Below are 20,277 nucleotides of genomic sequence, written 5' to 3'. Positions count from 1 at the left end.
CCATCTGTCATCATAAAAAGTAATCCATCCTCACTATTAAGATCATGAATTTTTTAATAGATGTCTAGCAGTTTTTTTCTTTTGAGGTTTTCTTCATCCATTTGTACATTTTGAAGATTTGGGTCAACATGGAGATTTTTTTTTAAAATTTCATTTTTTTTTTTTTTTAAACAATTCTTCGATTTTGCTCCAAATTATGGTTCTAACTAAATGTTGTTTTTTTTCCTCTCCAGCGAGGAGGGTGCAATGGAACACACACTCTTCCACTTGAAAGAAGTCCTTTCTCAAACGTGTTTCATGTTGTTGAAGGCTTTGCACTGGTCATTCTTTGTAACACCCGCCCTGCCACAAGGCGATTGGCGGTCAACATCCTCCGGGAAATACGGGCTCTGTTTACAGTCCTGGAAATTTCCAAGGTAAAAAAAAAAATGAAATGTTTTAACCTGTCATTCGTGTCTTTTAGCATTATTCATGTTTTAAAAGTTCTTTACTACTTACTCAAAACCTTAACATTGGAAAATTAAAGTGGTCTGCTTGTTCTCTCTGCATAATAAACATCTACTATCTTTACCATGTCATTAGTCAAATGACTACCGGGTACAATCAGTTAATTTTGGAACAATTACCAGTGTTGCATGTCTGTCATAACAAACTATGTTATGCAATGTTTTGCTATTAAAAAGGGAGCAAAAGGAGCGGAAGCCATCTTGGATAGCTCTCCAGCAGCCTGCTCAATCCTTCTAGTTACCTCCTCACCTCACTTAATCCCGACTCCACACCTGGTCCAGTCTTAATGCCATTTTTTCAGGCCCCAAAACAGCCCAGACAGTGGCGCAAGACTGTGGCCTATTGCACAACACCACTGCTCAGCCTCGAGGCCTTGCTCGGCAGACCGGGTGAGTCACGAACACCCACAAAGAAACACCTAACACCCCCTCCGGCACACCAACCGTGAGCTGATGCACACAGAAAACTGCCACTACCACACCTGGACGGGCCATAGGGGGATGCTTAAGAGGCCAGCACAACTTGAGCCTGCATGGGCAGAGCACCCACCAGACCTTATTTCCACCAGGGGCCCGGACTACAAGGGACCAAGTACCTCAGAGGCCACCCAAGCAGACCTACCCTTACCTCCCCACTTCCCTGACGACTCAGATCCGACCACCAAGCGCGATCTAAAGATGCTATTTGCCGATATACACAAACTACTGGCAGCTGATGTCACTAAGGTTAAAGGGGACATGCAACAAGTGACAGACCGAGTAAAACCTGCAGAAGACCACATAACTCATGTTCAAACAACCATAACCACCCTCCAGGACTCTGATGCACCTCCAAGCTGAACACGTGTTAGCCGCCCAAATGATGTCCCTAGAGGACAGACAGCGCAGAACACACATTAAAATACAGGGAATACCCGCCACGGTCTCAAGCAAAGAATTACTGCACTATACCAGGCGCTTGTTATCTACAGTCTTGTCACACGCAACAGCCCAAAAAATTGTTCTGGATGGGATCTATCGTGTAACCAGCACAGTGCGCACTCAAACCACGTTGGCGAGAGATGTCGTACTACGCTGCATGACTCTGCACGACAAGATACTAATCATGATAGCCCTGAAGGGTAAAACACCACTGGCTTTTGAAAACTCCCAGCTAACGTTCTTTCAGGACCTCACCAGAGCCACCTTAATTCGAGGCAAGACCTTCGGACCAGTGACAACCTCCCTGAGACAAGCAGGAAAACCCTACAGATTGGGGCACACTGGATCTCTCTTGGTCCACCATGAGGGGGACTGCTCATTCTCGCACATCCATGACAGGGGCAACAATCTTTTTAGAGGTACAAAATTAATGCTTGTGTTGGCACTCAATTACTAAACGGTGCAGGTATTTAGAGGTATTACCCATCCATAACCTCAACAATATATACAAAACAACAATTAAATACCGCACTCATATGCATCATCGTATGCATGAAAAAATAAAAAGAGAGTCTATATTTTATATGCAAAAAAGTGAAATTGATTTATTGTACACTGATTATCTAAATTCATTCATCTACAACATATGTACACTATTGCCTACTGATGATCTCCTTCATAATATATTAGTTCATCAATAATTGATAAATCACTTATCCATTGGTTACTACATGTATGGTACACAAATAGAAAATAAATCATATGCTCCTGGATAATTCATCTATGATACAAATACATATATATATATATATATATATATATATATATATATATATATATATATATATATATATACACACACACACATCCTAGGCTATATACAATAATCTACATTGACAGAATGTTCAGATGGATCCATTCCTTAGTGATCTTCATTGGAAAAAATATGTATATACAGAATGTGAAAAATAGAGAAAAGAATATAACAATATGTAAAAAAAAAAAAAAACAATGAAAAAAATGAAAAAACGATAATGCAAAAGTAAATGGAAAAGTAAATGTAAAAAAGAACAGATGAAAAAAGTATAAGTCCTTTGAAAGTTCACACTATATATATATATATATATATATATATATATATATATATATATATATATATATATATATATATATATATATATATATATATATATATATATATATATATATATATATATATATATATATATAGTATATAAGCTACACACTACTGCGCAGGATTCCTATTGGATGCACACTCCTTGACTCCTATGAACGAGTTTTGTTACTCTCTACACAATTGAGAACTACTGGAATACTTACAGTGATTACCTGATCTTATGATTGAGATTTTCATTTTGGTGAGATCCAACCATGTTTATAATATATATATATTGAACTTTCAAAGGACTTGTAATTTTTTCATCTGTTCTTTTTTACTTTTCCACTATTTTTTATTTTTTTATTTTTTTACATATTTTTATATTCTTTTTTTCTATTTTTCTTATTCTGTATATACATCTTTTTTCCAATGAAGATCACTAAGGAATGGATCCATCTGAACATTCTGTCAATGTAGATTATGGTATATAGCCTAGGATGTGTGTATGTATATATATATATATATATATATATGAGTGTTTGTATCATAGATGAATTATCCAGGAGCTTATGATTTATTTTCTATTTGTGTACCATACATGTAGTAACCAATGGATAAGTGATTTATCAATTTTTGATGAACTAATATATTATGAAGGAGATTTTCAGTAGGCAATAATGTACATATGTTGTAGATGAATGCATTTAGATAATCAGTGTACAATAAATCAATTTCACTTTTTTGCATATAAAATATACTCTTATTATTTTTTCATGCATACGATGATGCATATGAGTGCGGTATTTAATTGTAATCTTTTTAGAGGCACTGGGACTGCCCACACCACATGTACTGCCTGCTGTGGGAACCATCAACGAGTCCTTGAACCCAGATGACCTCACCCCTGCGGGTGAAACACCGCTCAGATGAACTCAGTGACCTGAACCAGATTTGGGACAATACGGTCCGCGTATGTCCACTCATACAGACCTACATGCACAAATGCTTTAATTTCTTTCATGTTACTTGTTGCCCTTTCCTTCTGTTGATAAGCATTTATCCGAGATGTACAGCCTTACTCTAGTTCCCACGTAGGGCGATGACCATAGACCTAACTACAAGCTGGAATTGTTGCAACTGCCTTACCAACTCTTCCCCCCCCCCTCGATCTCCCACACGATTCAGCAAACCTCTCACTTAGCCTAACTTCACCTCACACCCCTGTCTTGCTGGAACACCTAGACTAGCCGGATACCACCCAGCCTGGAGTATCCCGGAACATAGCGAACAGGGTTAATACCCTTTCACGCAGCCCAACCATAGCTCATCCGGGTCTGTAACCACACTTGTACTCTATAAAGTAGAAACATGCTTTAACTATTACATGCTTGGACCTACCATACTGTTGTTTCCTATGTATGAAACATTACCTAACAGTGTTATGCCTGATGCTTTTTTCCACTTACTACAAGCATGAAAAATAAAGAATAGAAAAAAAAAAGGGAGCAAAAATATTCTAACAGTAAAAACTGTCCTTGAAAGCAATTGCATTTTGTGTGTAATATTATTCTTTGGATATGTTCAAAATTTGTTGAGTTGTCTGTCTTCCATGGCAGCTTTAAATCAGTCAGACTTGTCTCACATCTAGTTGCTTTATTCTACCTCTTCCTCAACTGCGTTTCAGCTGATCCACTTATGTACATGTATCAATATTATTCTTAAACTTGTGACATTTAAAGTTGTTGCTTTCACAATTTTCTTGTCTTCCCACTATGACCGAAAACGAACGCATACATATATAGAGATAAAGATCTAAAATCTTGTTTTTATTTTAAAATTATTTTTTTTAACATATATAACATAGGCCGGTTTACACAGGTTTTATGTATTCGAAGCATCATAAAGTTGTAGCATGTAGATTGCTGGGCAAGGTGTGAATTATTTTGCTGCAGCAATAACCTTGATTGCACTCAAAAAGCTGAATGTTTCCGTATTTGTTTCCTTTTGCAGGGCGATGAAGAATTGGCGATCGATGTCATGGATAAGCTAAGCCCCTCCATTCTGGAAAGTTTTATACACCTCACTGGAGCAGACCAGGTATATGGCTGTTTGTCTTTGTTCTGGAATATAAATGGATTTATAAGAGGAATGAATTAGTCTGTTAAATAAAAGCAAAGCATTGGTTACGAAAAATAATAAAGAAAAGCATACTGTAACCCATCAAACTCCCTTCTAGCACACATACCACTGGTCATTTCACTTATGTGGTTTTGGGGATAATAAGCATGGGTGAGGAGACAAACAAATTGCTTTGTTTTCATGTTCCATGATCTATGTTTCAGACACAGAATTAGAGGATTAATATTATCAAAGCTAAGTATTTTAAAAAGATTCCCTGCAAAAAAAAAATGTCAATTTTCTTTTAAGGATACAGAGTTGAAAGCTTGTTCAAATTGTTGTACAGTTTGTTGGCAAGCAATAAACTTTCAGCACTAGCTCTCTTGCTAGAGGTCAGGCCTAAATTGGCCAGCCCAGCAATCCTACTGCACAGTGTCACCTTGTTCAACTAACCAAACTGGGAAGTGCTGTAGGGAAACATACAGCCGTCAGTTACAGTTAGAACAAATTATCTCTAAAAGTACTCCTGTGGGAAGGAAGGAAACACAAGAAAGGCAGTAATTTCACTTGAATGTAAATCCTAGGTTTCCATGTTAAACCCAAACCAGCATCTATTTTTACTATAGCACGGCCAAGTCTATAAATGGGTTTATTTTTTTTTGGGGGGGGGGGGGGGGGGGGGGGGGGGAAGGGGGTTGTTTTTCATGGTTGCTACTAATATTAACCAATTAATTTTGATCACAATGTTATGTTATCATTTTTATTGCATTTTCTTTGTTATTGCAGACTACCTTGCTCTACTGCCCAAGCTCGATAGATTTACAGACACTAGCAGAATGGAGCTCTTCCCCAATCAGCCACCAGTTCGATGTGGTCAGTCCGTCACACATCTGGATATTTGCGCATGTAACACAAGGCCAAGATCCCTGGGTAATAAGTCTTTCCAGTTTCTTAAAACAGGAAAACCTGCCAAAGTACTGCCCTACTGCTGTGAGCTATGCCTGGATGTTCTCCTACACCCGCTTACAACTTCTGTCTCCACAAGTTGACATAAAGTAAGATATCTTCCTATTGTGTGTGTGTGTGTGTGTGTGTGTGTGTATAATATTTTGCTGCTGTGACCAAAGTATTATTCTATTCTGTATTATTAATAATGTTCTTTTTCTTCCTCCAGTACTCATTTATAATTTTTTTTAGTTTTTTTACACATTTGTTATATTGTTTTAAAACCTTTTTATTTGCAGCACAGTGCATTTTTTTTAATATGTACTTTGTCAATATAGAAATGTTAGTAATACAATCTGCTAGTGTATATGTTGGGAGGGTAACGTGAATTAACTTTTACTATCCATTTCAAAATAAGAAAAATATAATTGGAAATATTTGGAGTGGCCCAGGGTATGGTAGGCTATGATAAGAGAAAAACATAGCATTCATCTGACTCTTCTGTGATTGCGGAGATGGTAAGTATGATAACCATTCAGGAATAGTCTTTGTTTTGAATTTGAACATGCTTAGTTAGGACAGGTCCCATTTATAGTAATAGAAATACATGAATTGTTGGGCTACTGAACTTGAATGTCTGTTATCTGATTTTGCACATATTTTTAATTTTTATTTTTTTTGGACCTTTCCATTCAGTCATTGCCCTTTTTCCTTGGTATTTGTGTTTGCAGCAGCCCCATCAATGCAAAGAAAGTGACAGCAGTCACAGGCAGTGATTCTTACATTGGACTCTGGAGAAATTACTTAATTCTTTGCTGCAGTGCAGCAACACCCACAGCCTCCTCTGCATCAAGTAGTTCAGTCCGATGCTCCCCTCCTGAGACGCTGGCGTCAACTCCGGACAGTGGATATAGCATCGATTCGAAAGTAGGTTTTTCATAAGGGCTGTTTATTTTCTTGCTCCATTTGTGATGTGGGGTCGTAGGTCTTACCTGTTGCTTACCTTTTTATGTATGGGTTCATAGTCGTTGCACCCTGGTGAGAACATGGATGTTGATGAATCAGCTGGCGTGACCTTTTATGGTTACAGTGCCTGCAAACAGCTCACATATCCTTTGGGTAGGGAGATGCTACCATCTATTCCTGTAGTGCCACAAATGCCTCTTCATAGACACCTGTGCCACAGTCATCTCTGTGCAGTGTCTTATGCTTTGAGAACCTCATGGATATGTCTGCACATAGAATTTTACTCCCAAACGTATAAAATCCCCAGGATGCTAAATGTACCACATATTCTGGGGGTAATCACATCTTTGCCTGCACCCATTAAAGATGTAAAAAATACGTGAAATAATGTGGCATAGTGTGGGTGGAATATATGTATCAAAAAAAATATTTCTATATCTCTCCTAGGACTTTTCAGATGTGGGGTGAAACAACCACAGTGTCACTAAAATAGTGACACTAATGTCCAGTGCCTTATCCCTCCAATATTTTACAGAAAGAGCCAATTAATCTATAAAGGGCCCACGTTGTACATTTTATTTTTCCTCGGAAAGGCTTATTGTGTTCTATAAATGTATTTAGGGTTTCAAGTGTTTGTTAAAACTTTTTTTTTTTTTTTTTATTCTCCAGATTATTGGAAGTCCGTCCCCATCATCCTTGTTTAAGCACATAGTACCAATGATGCGTTCAGAGAGCATGGAAGTCACAGAATCTCTTGTTCTGGGACTTGGCAGGACCAACCCAGGAGCTTTTAGGTATTTATAGTACTTTCTTTATTGTATATGTTTTGAAGTCTAAATACAAATCTAAGCAGTTTCTTCCTCTACATAACATGCACGAAGCATATCAAAGTGCTTTAAAAGGATTCTATCTTGTCAAACATGAGTCGTGTGTTTGCATTGCTTAGCAGTGTCATTGTGCTACTCAAACATCAGAAAATGTGAAATAAATTTAAGTTTAAAAGTAAGGTTACTGAAAATGGATGTTAGTAACAGCACATGCTGTTATGTAACAACAAAAGTGTGTCATTCATTTTCAGTAATGATTCTAGTATATATTGAAAGTACATGCCTCTACATTTGCTTTGTATTCTGACCTGGAGCTGTTTTGAGTGCCTTGGAGAACCATATCTGACTAGAGGTTATAGGCAAGACCCACACGAAATACTGTAAAACTACTGCAGGTTAAGTATTGGGTGGAGGATATTAATACACTTTTAGAACTGCATCTAGGTAAAGTTCTGAAGTTGACTTCACATCCATTGGTGTGTTGAGGTCTACACTGGGTTTATGATATCAGGTTAGATAGGCTTCTGTCAATGTTTTTAATAATCACGTCGGGTTTGAGATCTCTGATATCAAAGTTTGTTAGAACCACAATAATGAATTGGTCTCAGACCTTATAAAAATACTTTGAAACGCATTTCTGTAGGTCTTTCGTGTGATGTGAATCCATTCTAGCTTTTTAACATACATACATATAAACATTAATATATACTGTATGTATATATATATATATGTGTATGTATATATTGGTCAAAAAAAGTTGCCTAATAGTTAAATTGTAATAAAAAATTTGATTTATAAACAGCATGCCTTTTGTAATGTTTCTGCTGATAATGGATAGCTCTTCTGACTGTGTGTGTTTTTACTTTTACAGCTTGCTGCACTTGCGAGCGCTTTCTCGTTCATTTAATTACTTTCCGTAGTGACATTGCCTGTAAATATTTAGTGTACATCCTAGTATCCGCTGTCTGAGCAGCTGCTATAACCACAGGTGCCTAATCTATCTGTTATTTGCACACAGGGAACTGATCGAAGAATTGCACCCCATAATTAAGGAAGCACTTGATAGAAGGCCAGAGGTAATACTATTATTTGTCAATGTTCTATAGCAGCAGTTTGCTCTGTTAGATGCTTTTTGTATCCACCGAGTGCAAAAAAAAAAGGTGAAAGAACAGCTTTTCCAAACAAATGCTGGCACCATCTGCTTCAGTGTTCCTTTCTAGCTTTATGGAAGACCATCATGTATCTGAAAGCTGATGCCTGTTTGCATCTGTAGTTTTTATAAGGGTTACTGTTGCAGCATGGCAAAGGTTTAAAGTCAGACAAGTGCATGCTCTGGCAGTAATGCTGTCAGGTAAGTGTAGCCTGCTAGTGGTGTTCTCTCTAGATATTCATTTTGTGAAACAGGAATGAAAGGAATCTTTAGAACAGCCACACTAGGATATTGTCCCTGGCTTAGTGGTAATGTGAATGCATTTATTTTTACTGCTAGATACAAGATACATTTACTGTAATGTAGGTGTTTATTCTAACATAGGCATGGCTTGTTTGTGACAACAGGAAAGGTGTTCCATGATTTTCCACAAAGCCTAAGCCATGTGGGAAAAATATTGCACATTAGACAACTCTTAAATGGGCACTGTCATGTCACTGAATTTGTATAGCGCCTGGAGTCCTCTGGGGCTGTCCCTCCATTCAGGGTTAAATGAGTTTTGTGCAGTTTGACCCTATATAAGGGTCCTTGGCTACTGACAACCTGACCCCTACTGGAGGTGTGTCTAAGCCAGAAAATACACATTTTTCTACTCAGACCACATCATCCCAGCAATGGGTGCTTTGCTTGTCTTAAAGAGGTCAGCTGACATTCTCAGTTAATGACAGCCACTCATTGCTGCTCAGGCTAATGCTTCATTATTAGCTCAAGCAGCAAAGAGAGGATGGGCAGCTGGGGACTCTCCTTTAGCATTAAAACATGAAAAAAAATCAACACCGTATGGAAGGATGATGCCAGGGGACTCCTGATACTATAATCACTTCAATCACATGTGGGAGTTGCAGTGTCCCTTTAAGTATTCATCATTAAAAGTTTTTTGTTTTGTTTTTTTCATGGAAATTGCTGGTATTCTGATATTATCACAAGTAGTTATGTATCTAGGAATATGAAAGTCTGTAATGCTGAAGCACTAACTGAACAGGGCATGATATGTGTAAAATTACTAAACTTTCTTCTTTTTCTTGTTTAGAATATGAAGCGACGCAGGCGTCGAGATATTTTAAGAGTACAACTCGTACGTATATTTGAACTGCTGGCAGATGCTGGTGTCATTAGTCACAGGTAGGTTGTGATACTTTTTGTGAAAATCATTCTATGTCATAATGCGTGTGATTGATGCTGATTGCGATTATGACATTAATTTTAAAGCTAGTTATTTAATCCCAACTAATCTGCAGTTATGTAACCCAACAAATAATTTGAGAACTACTGTTGTGCAAAATAACAATTTCATTATTGGTTTAAATATTTGTTACCTGTTCCTCAAAGCAGTAAGTAAGGAATACCCATTCCTGTGAAATTTCTGCTTTTTTAATTTGGTGCCCCCAGCTGTACTAGCTGTATTTTTTATAGTATTTGTTGGCAAGGCAGAGGTGTGATCTATCAGTGTTAGGGTGTGTAGAGGGAATTTGGCCCTATAGCATACATTTTACAGCCATAAAATAAAATTAGCAATCCGTAAAGCATGTTTGTAGTCTTTATGGTTCAGACAAAGCATGGTACTGAATTACTATTGTTTCTTTATAATTATTCAGTTTGAGTTTACAAGGTAATCTGTCACGCGAGATCTTAATTCTACGCAATTTAACTTCTGTCTCCCATGTTACTGTGTAAGAGTGTACATCCACTGCCCTTATAAAACATCATTACCACGTAGACCTGAGGATAAATGACCCATAAAGTTAGAGTAAATACATCCTATGAAAGCTTGTCGCAAACTGAGAATCTAATAAAAGCAGATATAACCTTGACATCTGGACTGTTTTTCTGTATATTGTTTTCTTCTCTCCGCCTGCAATGTTAACTGCTTTGAAGGTTAATGTTTGATGTAGAACATGGCAAGCCGTGTAAATCGAACTCTACTGATATAATCCGAGCTTTCATTCCACGGAATTTTTGTTTTCCTCTTTTCTAAAAAAATTAAAAGAAATAAATAAAAATTGATGGCTTTCAGTCTTTGCGTGTAAGGCACTCACTAGGTAGTTGCTGTGATTCAATGTGCTTCTTTCTTTCGCAGTGCAAGTGGTGGCCTTGATAATGAAACACATTCCCTGAACAATACTCTGCTGGAGTATGTGGATTTAACCAGACAGTTGCTGGAAGCAGAGAACGAGAAAGACTCTGACACATTAAAGGATATCAGATGCCATTTTAGTGCCTTAGTGGCGAATATCATTCAGAATGTTCCAGGTACTGACTGCCTTTTAAATGTTCAATGGAATGGATTTGTTTTAAACTACAAGCTGCATGGAAGCAGAGCTTTCTGTTACTAATAGTACAGGATGAACTGTAGCAATCTTTTCCATTTGATATGAGTTAAATATAGCCAGCCAGGAAGATGGTACTGAAACTGTATGTGTCTTCTAGAAATATGATTTCTTGGAATTTAACATTTTAAATAAATAGATGCAGTTTTTAGATCTTCCATTTTTCTTGAAATAACATGTGGTATAATGTATTTGTAGTGCACCAGCGAAGAAGTATATTTCCTCAGCAGAGTCTGCGCCATAGCCTCTTCATGCTGTTCAGTCATTGGGCTGGACCTTTCAGCATCATGTTCACACCCCTGGACCGATACAGTGATCGCAATATGCAGATAAACCGCCACCAGTACTGCGCTTTAAAGGTGATGAATTGAGAAATAATTCTTTACATTTTGTGTTTCTGTTTTGGAGTCTCCTTTCACAATAATTTTTATTCCTGCAAAAAATCCCAATTAACACTTGCCGGTTAATATGTAGATCAAGGAAGATGAACAGCTTTGACTCCCCAGCTGTTTAGGCCCACGTTTACCAAACTGCTATGCTTACAACTGCAGGGTTAACCCTAGATGGACCTGGCACCCAGACCACTTCATTGACCTGAAGTGGTCTCAGTGCCTATAGTGGTGCTTTAAGAACAGCTTTGTGCTGGTCAGCTCCTCAGTGTGGACCTGAGCAATACCTTACACTTCAGTTACTTCTAGTATTGTTTCTATTATTTTGAAAAACAGTGGGCATCAGCTAGCCTTCCCGGTCCTCCATTTTACCTATGTGTATAAATGTGTTTGAAAGTGTGTGTGTAATGGTTTAAAATATTATCTTTCTTTCCCGTTGGAGAGCCAACGTTCATTAGTACAATGAGGCATTTATAAGCATGACACGGTGTGACTGTATGCTTCTTGTTTTCAACCAGTAAATGAAACCTAGATAACGATGAGAAATGCTAGGAAGATAAGAATTATAAACTTACTGGCAATGTTACAAGTCATAAACAAGGAGTTTTTTTTATAAATTGTTTAATGTGCAAAACACCAGCTTTGTTACATAATGTAGGTCTTCTGCTAATCCTAAAAGGTGCTCAGGATTTTTCTAGTAATGCAAAACACAAAAAAGGCACAAGTATACAGGGTTAGTCACGGAAGTGTGAATTCAAAGTGACCTTTTAAGCTAAAAATGCCAAACTTAAAACAGCTGACCTATAACTTTTTTTTTCCCCAGAATAGCTATTTTGGTCTTAAACTTAAATTGACTTTGAATCCTCACTTTACTAAATAACCCTGATGGTCTAAATAAGGATATCAACTTTTATCATGACTAATTTGAATTCAATATCCCACATTTTTTAACATTATATCTGTTCCCTACAGTGTTTAGATTCAGCCCCCTTACCCTCTTTGTTTATTAAGAAAGGAAACCAAAAATAAAAAGTTAAAGCAATTTAAATGTAGCTGTAATTCAGCACAGAGATGGTCTTCTCTATACAGCCGACCTGCCTTCAATGAGAACATCAGTTATCACTCCCAGAGAAAAAAATGGGAAGATGTGCTTGTGCAGAAATCGCCACACTCCACAAACCATAGAGAATATAGAATCCGTACTTCTCTAGGGTAACAATTAGCTGTGTTTGGTGTGATCGTGCTTTGTGTGATAACACAGAACATGAAGACTTTTAAAGGTCTTAAAGCGTTTCTGTAGTAGCTGTCGAACGACATCTTGCAGTGTGTTTTGGGGAAAATGTCAACAGAGAAAAGATGCTACATATATTCACATAAAAGAAGAAAAAAATAAATGCTTTAAAATAAAGGGCAGAGTAATCGAAAAGGATGCAGCTGATTTAAAACAAACCCATGCAAACATTGCATAGATATGCTAAATAACATTATACTGCTTAGTGTTCTAACACAGAGCAGAATTGGTTATCTACAAACTGTTCAGGTAGCTTTTGTCGTACTTTTGTTTTATTTCTGTTTAGTTTTTAACAGTTTGACATAACCTTGGAAGGATGGACCCATGGACTCTTTGAACCATAGCCAGTACAAAGAGCTGTAGTGGTTATGGTGCTTAGTGTTCATTTAATTATTTTTATGTGATGCACAACACCAGCAAACTATCGATTTAATATAAAATATTTCCTATGCAGTCTTACTAGATGATTAGATTCTTTATTTAGGTTAGATTAACAGTTTGGTATTACCGAGAAAGTCTTTAAAACCATTGTGTTCTTTTGTAGGCTATGTCTGCGGTGCTGTGCTGTGGTCCAGTTGCTGACAATGTAGGTCTTTCATCCGATGGATATTTATATAAGTGGTTGGATAATATTCTGGATTCCCAGGATAAAAAGGTAATGAAACTGAAAGATTTACTTTGGGATTTGTATGCAAGTCTTTTGTTAATGTTCCCATGTATTTAATCAGGGTTATTTACGAAGATCTGAATTTTAATAAATTATAGCCTCGACTTTAATATTTTTGGATAAGCTTTTCAAATGATACATTATTGGATAAATGTTTAAATTATTTTTTTTCTAAATATTAAACTATCAAAAAAATATATCATTTAGAAAATATTTTCTGCATTAAAATAGTTTTCAATATATATATATATATATATGGCCTATATCTGAATGGTAAAAGATGGGCAAAAACAGCTGATCTGGAAATAATAATCACTGCTTGCTGTTTCAGCTGTCAGTTTTAAAATTCGTAGTTAATTTGCAAAAATTCAGAATTTAGTGCATAAACCACAATGTTTTTTTAAAGATAAACCGTAATCTGTTATCCACCTTTTTGATAAAGAATGCCTTATGGGAATGGTTTTGACCAGTTGGACATTTGACATTCCAGCATGTGGAACTACCTCTTACATGACTGTCGAGGTGTTGAGAACTGGAGAACAGCTGTTCAAGTGTGTCCATCCCAGATTGCATTGATAAATATTGGACAACACTTCTTGTATAGCACACGGATGCACTCTCAGTGTGCTCTCATACTTGCTTCTATTGATTAGGAGTGCCTATTTGTCATGTATACGTTTTTCTTGTAGCAAGGGTCATTTTTCATTTATTTGTTTCTTCTTGATATCTTTCCAGTGAGTTAAAAAACAAATGAAAGAAACATATTGTATTATACAAGCTTTACTTGGTCCATGCTGATATTGGCAATGGAAAGTCAGAGCACAATAAAAACTCAATTATGTCTGTCAGTTGTCGTTTCTCCAACATTACGCACAATATTGAAGTAAACAGAAACCGTGTCCCTATTTGTCAGACCTAGTGATACGTCTGTGCTTCTGCCTCTCCAACAGGTGCACCAGTTGGGATGTGAAGCTGTCATGCTTTTACTCGAGCTAAACCCAGACCAAAGCAATCTCATGTACTGGGCGGTTGATCGGTGCTACACTGGATCGAAACGCGTGGCATCTGGCTGCTTTAAAGCAATAGCCAGTGTTTTCCAGAACAGGTAGGCCAGCTCATGCTGAATTCTCTGTACATGCTGCAGTACTGTGTAGCTATAAAGCCATTTCTTCTGTTTTGCCCTTTATCATTTTCTGACTAAAAATAAACCTCTGTAATCTTGCTGTAGGGATTACCAGTGTGACACAGTGACCCTTCTTAATCTGATCCTGTTCAAGGCGGCAGATTCTGCTAGGGATATCTATGAAGTTGCTATGCAATTACTGCAGGTTTGTAAACCTTGTTTATTGTCGTGCTTCACTCATAAGCATTATTTAAAAGTTCAATGACTGGGGGGAAAAAATCAACTTCTATTCTGTGCATTAACATGATGTATGTCCCTTTTACCCAATTTAATCCGTTCTTGTGACCTTGGATTTTTATTGCTTAGCGATTTGGAAATGCTCATAACTGTGGAGAATGGCCTCATTAAACATGAGGAAAGCTGTTTTAATCGAGTCACAGAAATATGTATGGTTCAGTTGGCTGATGTGTACAAGGTGCTAACTGGAAGAGTCAATAAGTGCAGTGAGGAAGTTTAAACATTTCTTGAGTGCGTTCTTTCGGCCTCAGAGTACTGATGGCTGCATTGTTGCAGAACTAAAAGTCCAAAGTTGTTTTGCTATCTGTAATGCTGGCAGAGCATCATGGAAGTTGTAGTTCTACTTCCTCGCTGGTCTATCAGTGTTACTTTCCTATTGTTGTATTATTATTTTTATTTCTTTTATTGTTATTTATGACATTTTCCTGTTGCTATTAAAGGGACACTATGGGCACCAAAACAACTTTAGCTTAATGTAGCGGTTTTAGTGTATAGATAAAGCCCCTGCAGTGTCGCTGCTGAATTCTGTCGTTTGGGAGTTAAAACAATTTGTTTATACAGCCCTATTCACACCTCCATGCATGTGACTTGTACAGACTTACTGTAAAGAGAAATCTGATGTTTAAGGCAGCATGGTCACGTCGAACTAACCTTTCACCTATTGTTTTCTCTTGCTCTGTCAGAATCTGTTCTTTTCTTTATTTCTGATCTAGTAATCCTTAAAACATAAAACAAAGTAGGGACTTGTGCATCTTTCCTACGATTGACTTTCTTTGACCTAAGGAGTAGCTTAAATCAGCCCCATTTCCTGTATCAGAGAATGTTTTCCCACAATACTCAGCCGCCTCCTTGACACAGGAAATGGAGCTGACTTAAAGCATTAAATCAGCTGACTTAAAACATTAAATCAGCTCTGTAAAGTGGTCTGGGTGCAGTGTCCCAGGCCCCTTAATACTACAATTGTAATTATTGCAGTTTTTGATAAACTGCACCAGTTACATTGCAGTGTTAACTCCACATCTAGTGGCTGTCTAACATACAGCCAATAGAGGGACTTCTGGGTAGTTAGGCGACTTTTGTTTGCCCAACTAAAGCTGGACATATATACACTATGCATGAGGACATCCAGCTTCACCCATAGCCCCGTAGGAAAGCATCATACAATGCTTTCCTATGGGGGAAGTTCTAATGCGAATGGCACGCATATACACATTAGGTGTCCCCCCGGCCAGCTGACATCGGCGGAAGAGGAACGAAGATGGAGCCTGAACCAGAGCCAAAGGACTTCAGCGCATTAAGCAGGTTATTTAAGGGACTCTCCAGTGCCAGGAAAACAAACCGTTTTCCTGGCACTGCAGGTCCCCTCTCCCTCCCACCCCCCCATCCCAAGTTGCTGAAGTGGTTAAAACCCCTTCAGTGACTTACCTGTATCCAGCGCCGATGTCCCTTGGCGCTGGGTCATGGTCCACCCACGCTCCTCCTCCGCAGACTTTATCCGGCAGGGGAGACCTATTGAGCATGCGTGGCCGCCGGCGGGGGAGACCTAATGCGCATGCGCGGCAATGCAGCGCACGCGCATTAGACCTCCCTATAGGAAAGCATTGAAAAATGCTTTCAATGCTTTCCTATGGGGATTTCAGCAATGCTGGAGGTCCTCACATAGCGTGAGGATGTCCAGCAACGTTATAGCACACTTTTCATGTGCTATAAACACGGAAGTGCCCTCTAGTGGCTGTCTAGTAGACAGCCACTAGAGGAGGAGTTAAAGGGACACTATAGTCACCTGAACAACTTTAGCTTAATGAAGCAGTTTTGGTGTATAGAACATGCCCCTGCAGCCTCACTGCTCAATCCTCTGCCATTTAAGAGTTAAATCCCTTTTTATGAACCCTAGTCACACCTGCCGCATGTGACTTGCACAGCCTTCCATAAACACTTCCTGTAAAGAGAGCCCTATTTAGGCTTTCTTTATTGCAAGTTCTGTTTAATTAAGATTTTCTTATCCCCTGCTATGTTAATAACTTGCTAGACCCTGCAAGAGCCTCCTGTACGTGATTAAAGTTCAATTTAGAGATTGAGATACAATTATTTAAGGTAAATTACATCTGTTTGAAAGTGAATCCAGTTTTTTTGTTCATGCAGGCTCTGTCAGTCATAGCCAGGGGAGGTGTGGCTAGGGCTGCATAAACAGAAACAAAGTGATTTAACTCCTAAATGACAGTAAATTGAGCAGTGAGACTGCAGGGGAATGACCTATACACTAAAACTGCTTTGTTTCACTAAAGTAATTTAGGTGATTATAGTGTTCCTTTAACCCTCCAAGGTAATTATTGCAGTTTATGAAAACTGCAATAATTACACTTGCAGGGTTAAGGGTAGTGGGAGTTGGCACCTAAACCACTCCAATGGACAGAAGTGGTCTGGGTGCCTGGAGTGTCCCTTTAACCAACTTTGTTATATTAGCACTATAGCTTCCTTTTAAAATCCTCCTTGTGTCAGAGAATGTCAGGTGTAGGAAAAACACATAAGACAAAGTAGTCCCTACTTTGTCTTATGTTTTAAATAAAACCAGATCAGTAATTAAGAAAAGGACAGGTTCTGAGAGAGGAAGAGAAGAGGAATCAATAGGAAAAAGGTAAGTTCAGCGAGACAGTACCACTTGAAATTTCCTTTATCGCATATTCTGTTTAATTTTGAATTTCTTATCTCTGTTCTGTTAGTAGCTCGCTAGACCCTGCAGTTCTTTACAAGAACTTTGAATGTTGAATTTTGATTAGTGTGAATAACCTTTGCTACAGAGAATATAAATAATCCCTCCAATTCTTACTTGCAGATTCTGGAACCGAAGATGTTCCGCTACGCTCACAAATTGGAAGTACACAGAACGGATGGCATTCTTAGCCACCCATCTCCCTTACCACACCTTTACTCTGTATCTTACTACCAGCTTTCTGAGGAACTGGCAAGAACCTACCCAGAACTAACACTTGCCATTTTTTCAGGTCTGTGCAAATGGTGCTTTCTGTGTCGGTTAATTGTATTTTCCATTTTTTTCAGGTATGTTTCCCTGAGTTTCCCCACATAGACTGTGCCCATAGTACAGCTGAGGACTTTTGCTTTGATTATTCCTTATGGAATTTGTTCTGTTCAATAAATTACCCACATGTAAATAGTGTAACAAGTAATTAATGTAAATTGAGGATGGTTCCCTAGGCTTTTATAAACCCCTGATGACCACAGAATACAGATTTTCCTGGTTCAAATTGCCACAAGAATATGGAAAAATATTTGCAAAGACATTAGAATAAATTCAGCTAATGACCATTATAATTATTTATAGCATTCCAGCATATTCTACTCCGCTATGTAAAGGGAAATTAAGCTCTAACAATTTTTATAAAAAAATGAATTTACTGCCCATCAGACAAGTTGGGAGGAGGATATGGGCAGGGATAATACATATTGCTGCTGTCCATAGCATGAAGAGAAAATACTTTTAAAAGTTTGCTGTCAAGACTTACACAAAATACCATGTTTTCTAGTTATTTTCAACACCGACTAGTATTGCAGGTTTGCGCCTTTGAAGCAGTTGACGTAAACATGTCACTGCCAAGGAGGGCTCCGGTCATTAATTATGCTGTCTCTGAGATTCATTACATTAAAGTGTGATTACCAGCTTAGCTGCATTCCAGCCAAATTAGCAAACTTCCATCAAATAAGCCAACAATTACATACTGGTTTGGGTTAAAATCGTAATCTTATTCGTATAACTCCTATTCTACTCGTTTGGGTTAACATAACTATAAAATAATAAATAAGGTGTTAGCCTAAACATTATTCATTTCCTCCAGTTTATTTTTTTTATACATTACATTTGATGAATGGGTCCCCAGCTAGTTTTCCTATTTTAGAATGGGTCACCTAGCTAATTCCATGTACATAATTTGGATGTGTCTAACTTTTACACACTACTCTAAAATATTGTGGGAGAACACAACCTTCATGACGCATTCTCGTTGTTGCTGACTTCCATGAATGCTCAGATAAATTCATTATCAATTTACTTTGGCAGAAATCAGCCAGAGAATACAAACTGCGCACCCTGCTGGGCGACAGGTGATGCTGCATTATTTACTTCCTTGGATGAACAACATTGAGTTGGTGGATCTGAAACCTTTGCCCACTGCCCGGAGACATGACGATGAAGTGGAGGATTCGCTAAGAGACAGAGAACTGATGGTCAATAGCAGACGTTGGCTGAGAGGCGAAGGATGGGGATCCCCTCAAGCAACCACCATGGTTTTAAACAATTTGATGTACATGACTGCTAAGGTAGTTATTTTAGTATTTGATGTTTGCAAACATTTAAAACCATATAATATTGTATTTTATCATTTATATTTTGTTTGATTTAAACCTGTGAACTAAGCATGTCAAACTCAAAGGCTAACATGGGCCAAATAAACCAGGTTTAAGTTTATGTGGACCGCAAAAATAACAAAAATTTCAGTTTTCCTAGAGACATAGGTTTATTATAAAAAAAAAAAAAAAACACTTGCCTAACTGACACTGGATGTCCTCGCGCTCATAGGGCTTCAAATTAAACAAAAGAGCGAATTTATTTTAAGGAGACTTGCATTTGCATATAACCAATGTTTTAGTCTACCTACCTTGACATATTAAAAAAAGTTTGGTAATGGGACTGCAATGGTGAATGTATGTTGTTGCACAGCTGTAAAAAGCAAATGACATTATCTTGTTGACCCCAAATTAACACAGTGCCCTCTCCCTCAAATGAATACTGCCCACTCCCTCCCCAAACTTAAAACACTGCTCCCTACCTCCCTCAAAATAATACATGGCCCACTCCCTCCAGCTCTGCTCTTCTCTGCCAAACGCTTCTCTGACACTGCGAGCAGGAGGGAAGGGGGAGTGGCTGACCTACTCTGGAGACAGACAGCTACTCTGCCCTCTTGCGGCCGTGGGAGGGAAGACGAGAAGCAGACAGGAAAAATCTTTCCTGTCTTGCAGCTTGTCGCAGCCACAGTACAAAGAGGCTCCAGGGCAGGCGGGCCACAAATATATTCATTGTGGCCGCAAGTTTGACATGCTTGATCTAAATAGTATGTGACTTTGTAATAGTCTGCTAAACACATGCTTTAAAATTACAGAATATCTCACCCTTTGATCTATATTTAATGGCAATAAGTACAGTAAGTGTAATTATGGAAAATGTATTTAAATTCTATGTGGTACTTCCACGTGCTTGCATTGTATTGCTTCTATGTCTTCAAGCCCAATAAACACTCATTTTAGCAGGGATGTCTATATAACAAATTATTCAAGGCAAGGGCAGTGTTGGGGTCTGTATGACATTTCAGCAGTTTATTCTATTTAAAGGACCACTATAGGCACCCAGACCACTTCAGCTCAATGAAGAGGTCTGGGTGCCAGGTCCATCTAGTGTTAACCCTGCAGCTGTAAACATAGCAGTTTCAGAGAAACTCATTGACTGCCACTAGAGACGCTTCCGCACTTCTCACTGAAAATCACAGTGAGAAGACGCTGCT

The 20,277-nt window shown here is 38.1% G+C and overlaps 1 protein-coding gene across 8 annotated transcripts in view; it reads left to right on the top strand.

Annotated features, from left to right (window-relative positions):
* FRYL (FRY like transcription coactivator) overlaps positions 1-20,277 on the top strand; it is a 252,499-nt gene that overhangs the window by 184,999 nt on the left and 47,223 nt on the right. For all 8 annotated transcript variants that reach the window (XM_063457943.1, XM_063457944.1, XM_063457940.1 and 5 more), the window contains 14 exons: positions 234-416; positions 4,558-4,644; positions 5,452-5,720; positions 6,342-6,537; positions 7,246-7,370; positions 8,422-8,479; positions 9,644-9,735; positions 10,691-10,863; positions 11,139-11,299; positions 13,165-13,275; positions 14,238-14,392; positions 14,516-14,615; positions 17,541-17,709; positions 18,780-19,039. In XM_063457943.1, coding sequence (XP_063314013.1) covers positions 234-416; positions 4,558-4,644; positions 5,452-5,720; positions 6,342-6,537; positions 7,246-7,370; positions 8,422-8,479; positions 9,644-9,735; positions 10,691-10,863; positions 11,139-11,299; positions 13,165-13,275; positions 14,238-14,392; positions 14,516-14,615; positions 17,541-17,709; positions 18,780-19,039 — 2,139 coding nt within the window. The remainder of the gene's footprint in view (positions 1-233; positions 417-4,557; positions 4,645-5,451; positions 5,721-6,341; positions 6,538-7,245; positions 7,371-8,421; positions 8,480-9,643; positions 9,736-10,690; positions 10,864-11,138; positions 11,300-13,164; positions 13,276-14,237; positions 14,393-14,515; positions 14,616-17,540; positions 17,710-18,779; positions 19,040-20,277) is intronic.

The sequence above is a fragment of the Pelobates fuscus genome, chromosome 6, assembly GCF_036172605.1.
Source record: "Pelobates fuscus isolate aPelFus1 chromosome 6, aPelFus1.pri, whole genome shotgun sequence".
NCBI classification, from domain to species: domain Eukaryota; kingdom Metazoa; phylum Chordata; class Amphibia; order Anura; family Pelobatidae; genus Pelobates; species Pelobates fuscus.
The sequence above is the reverse complement of the archived record's forward strand: the minus strand, read 5'-3'. Positions and strand labels throughout refer to the sequence as shown.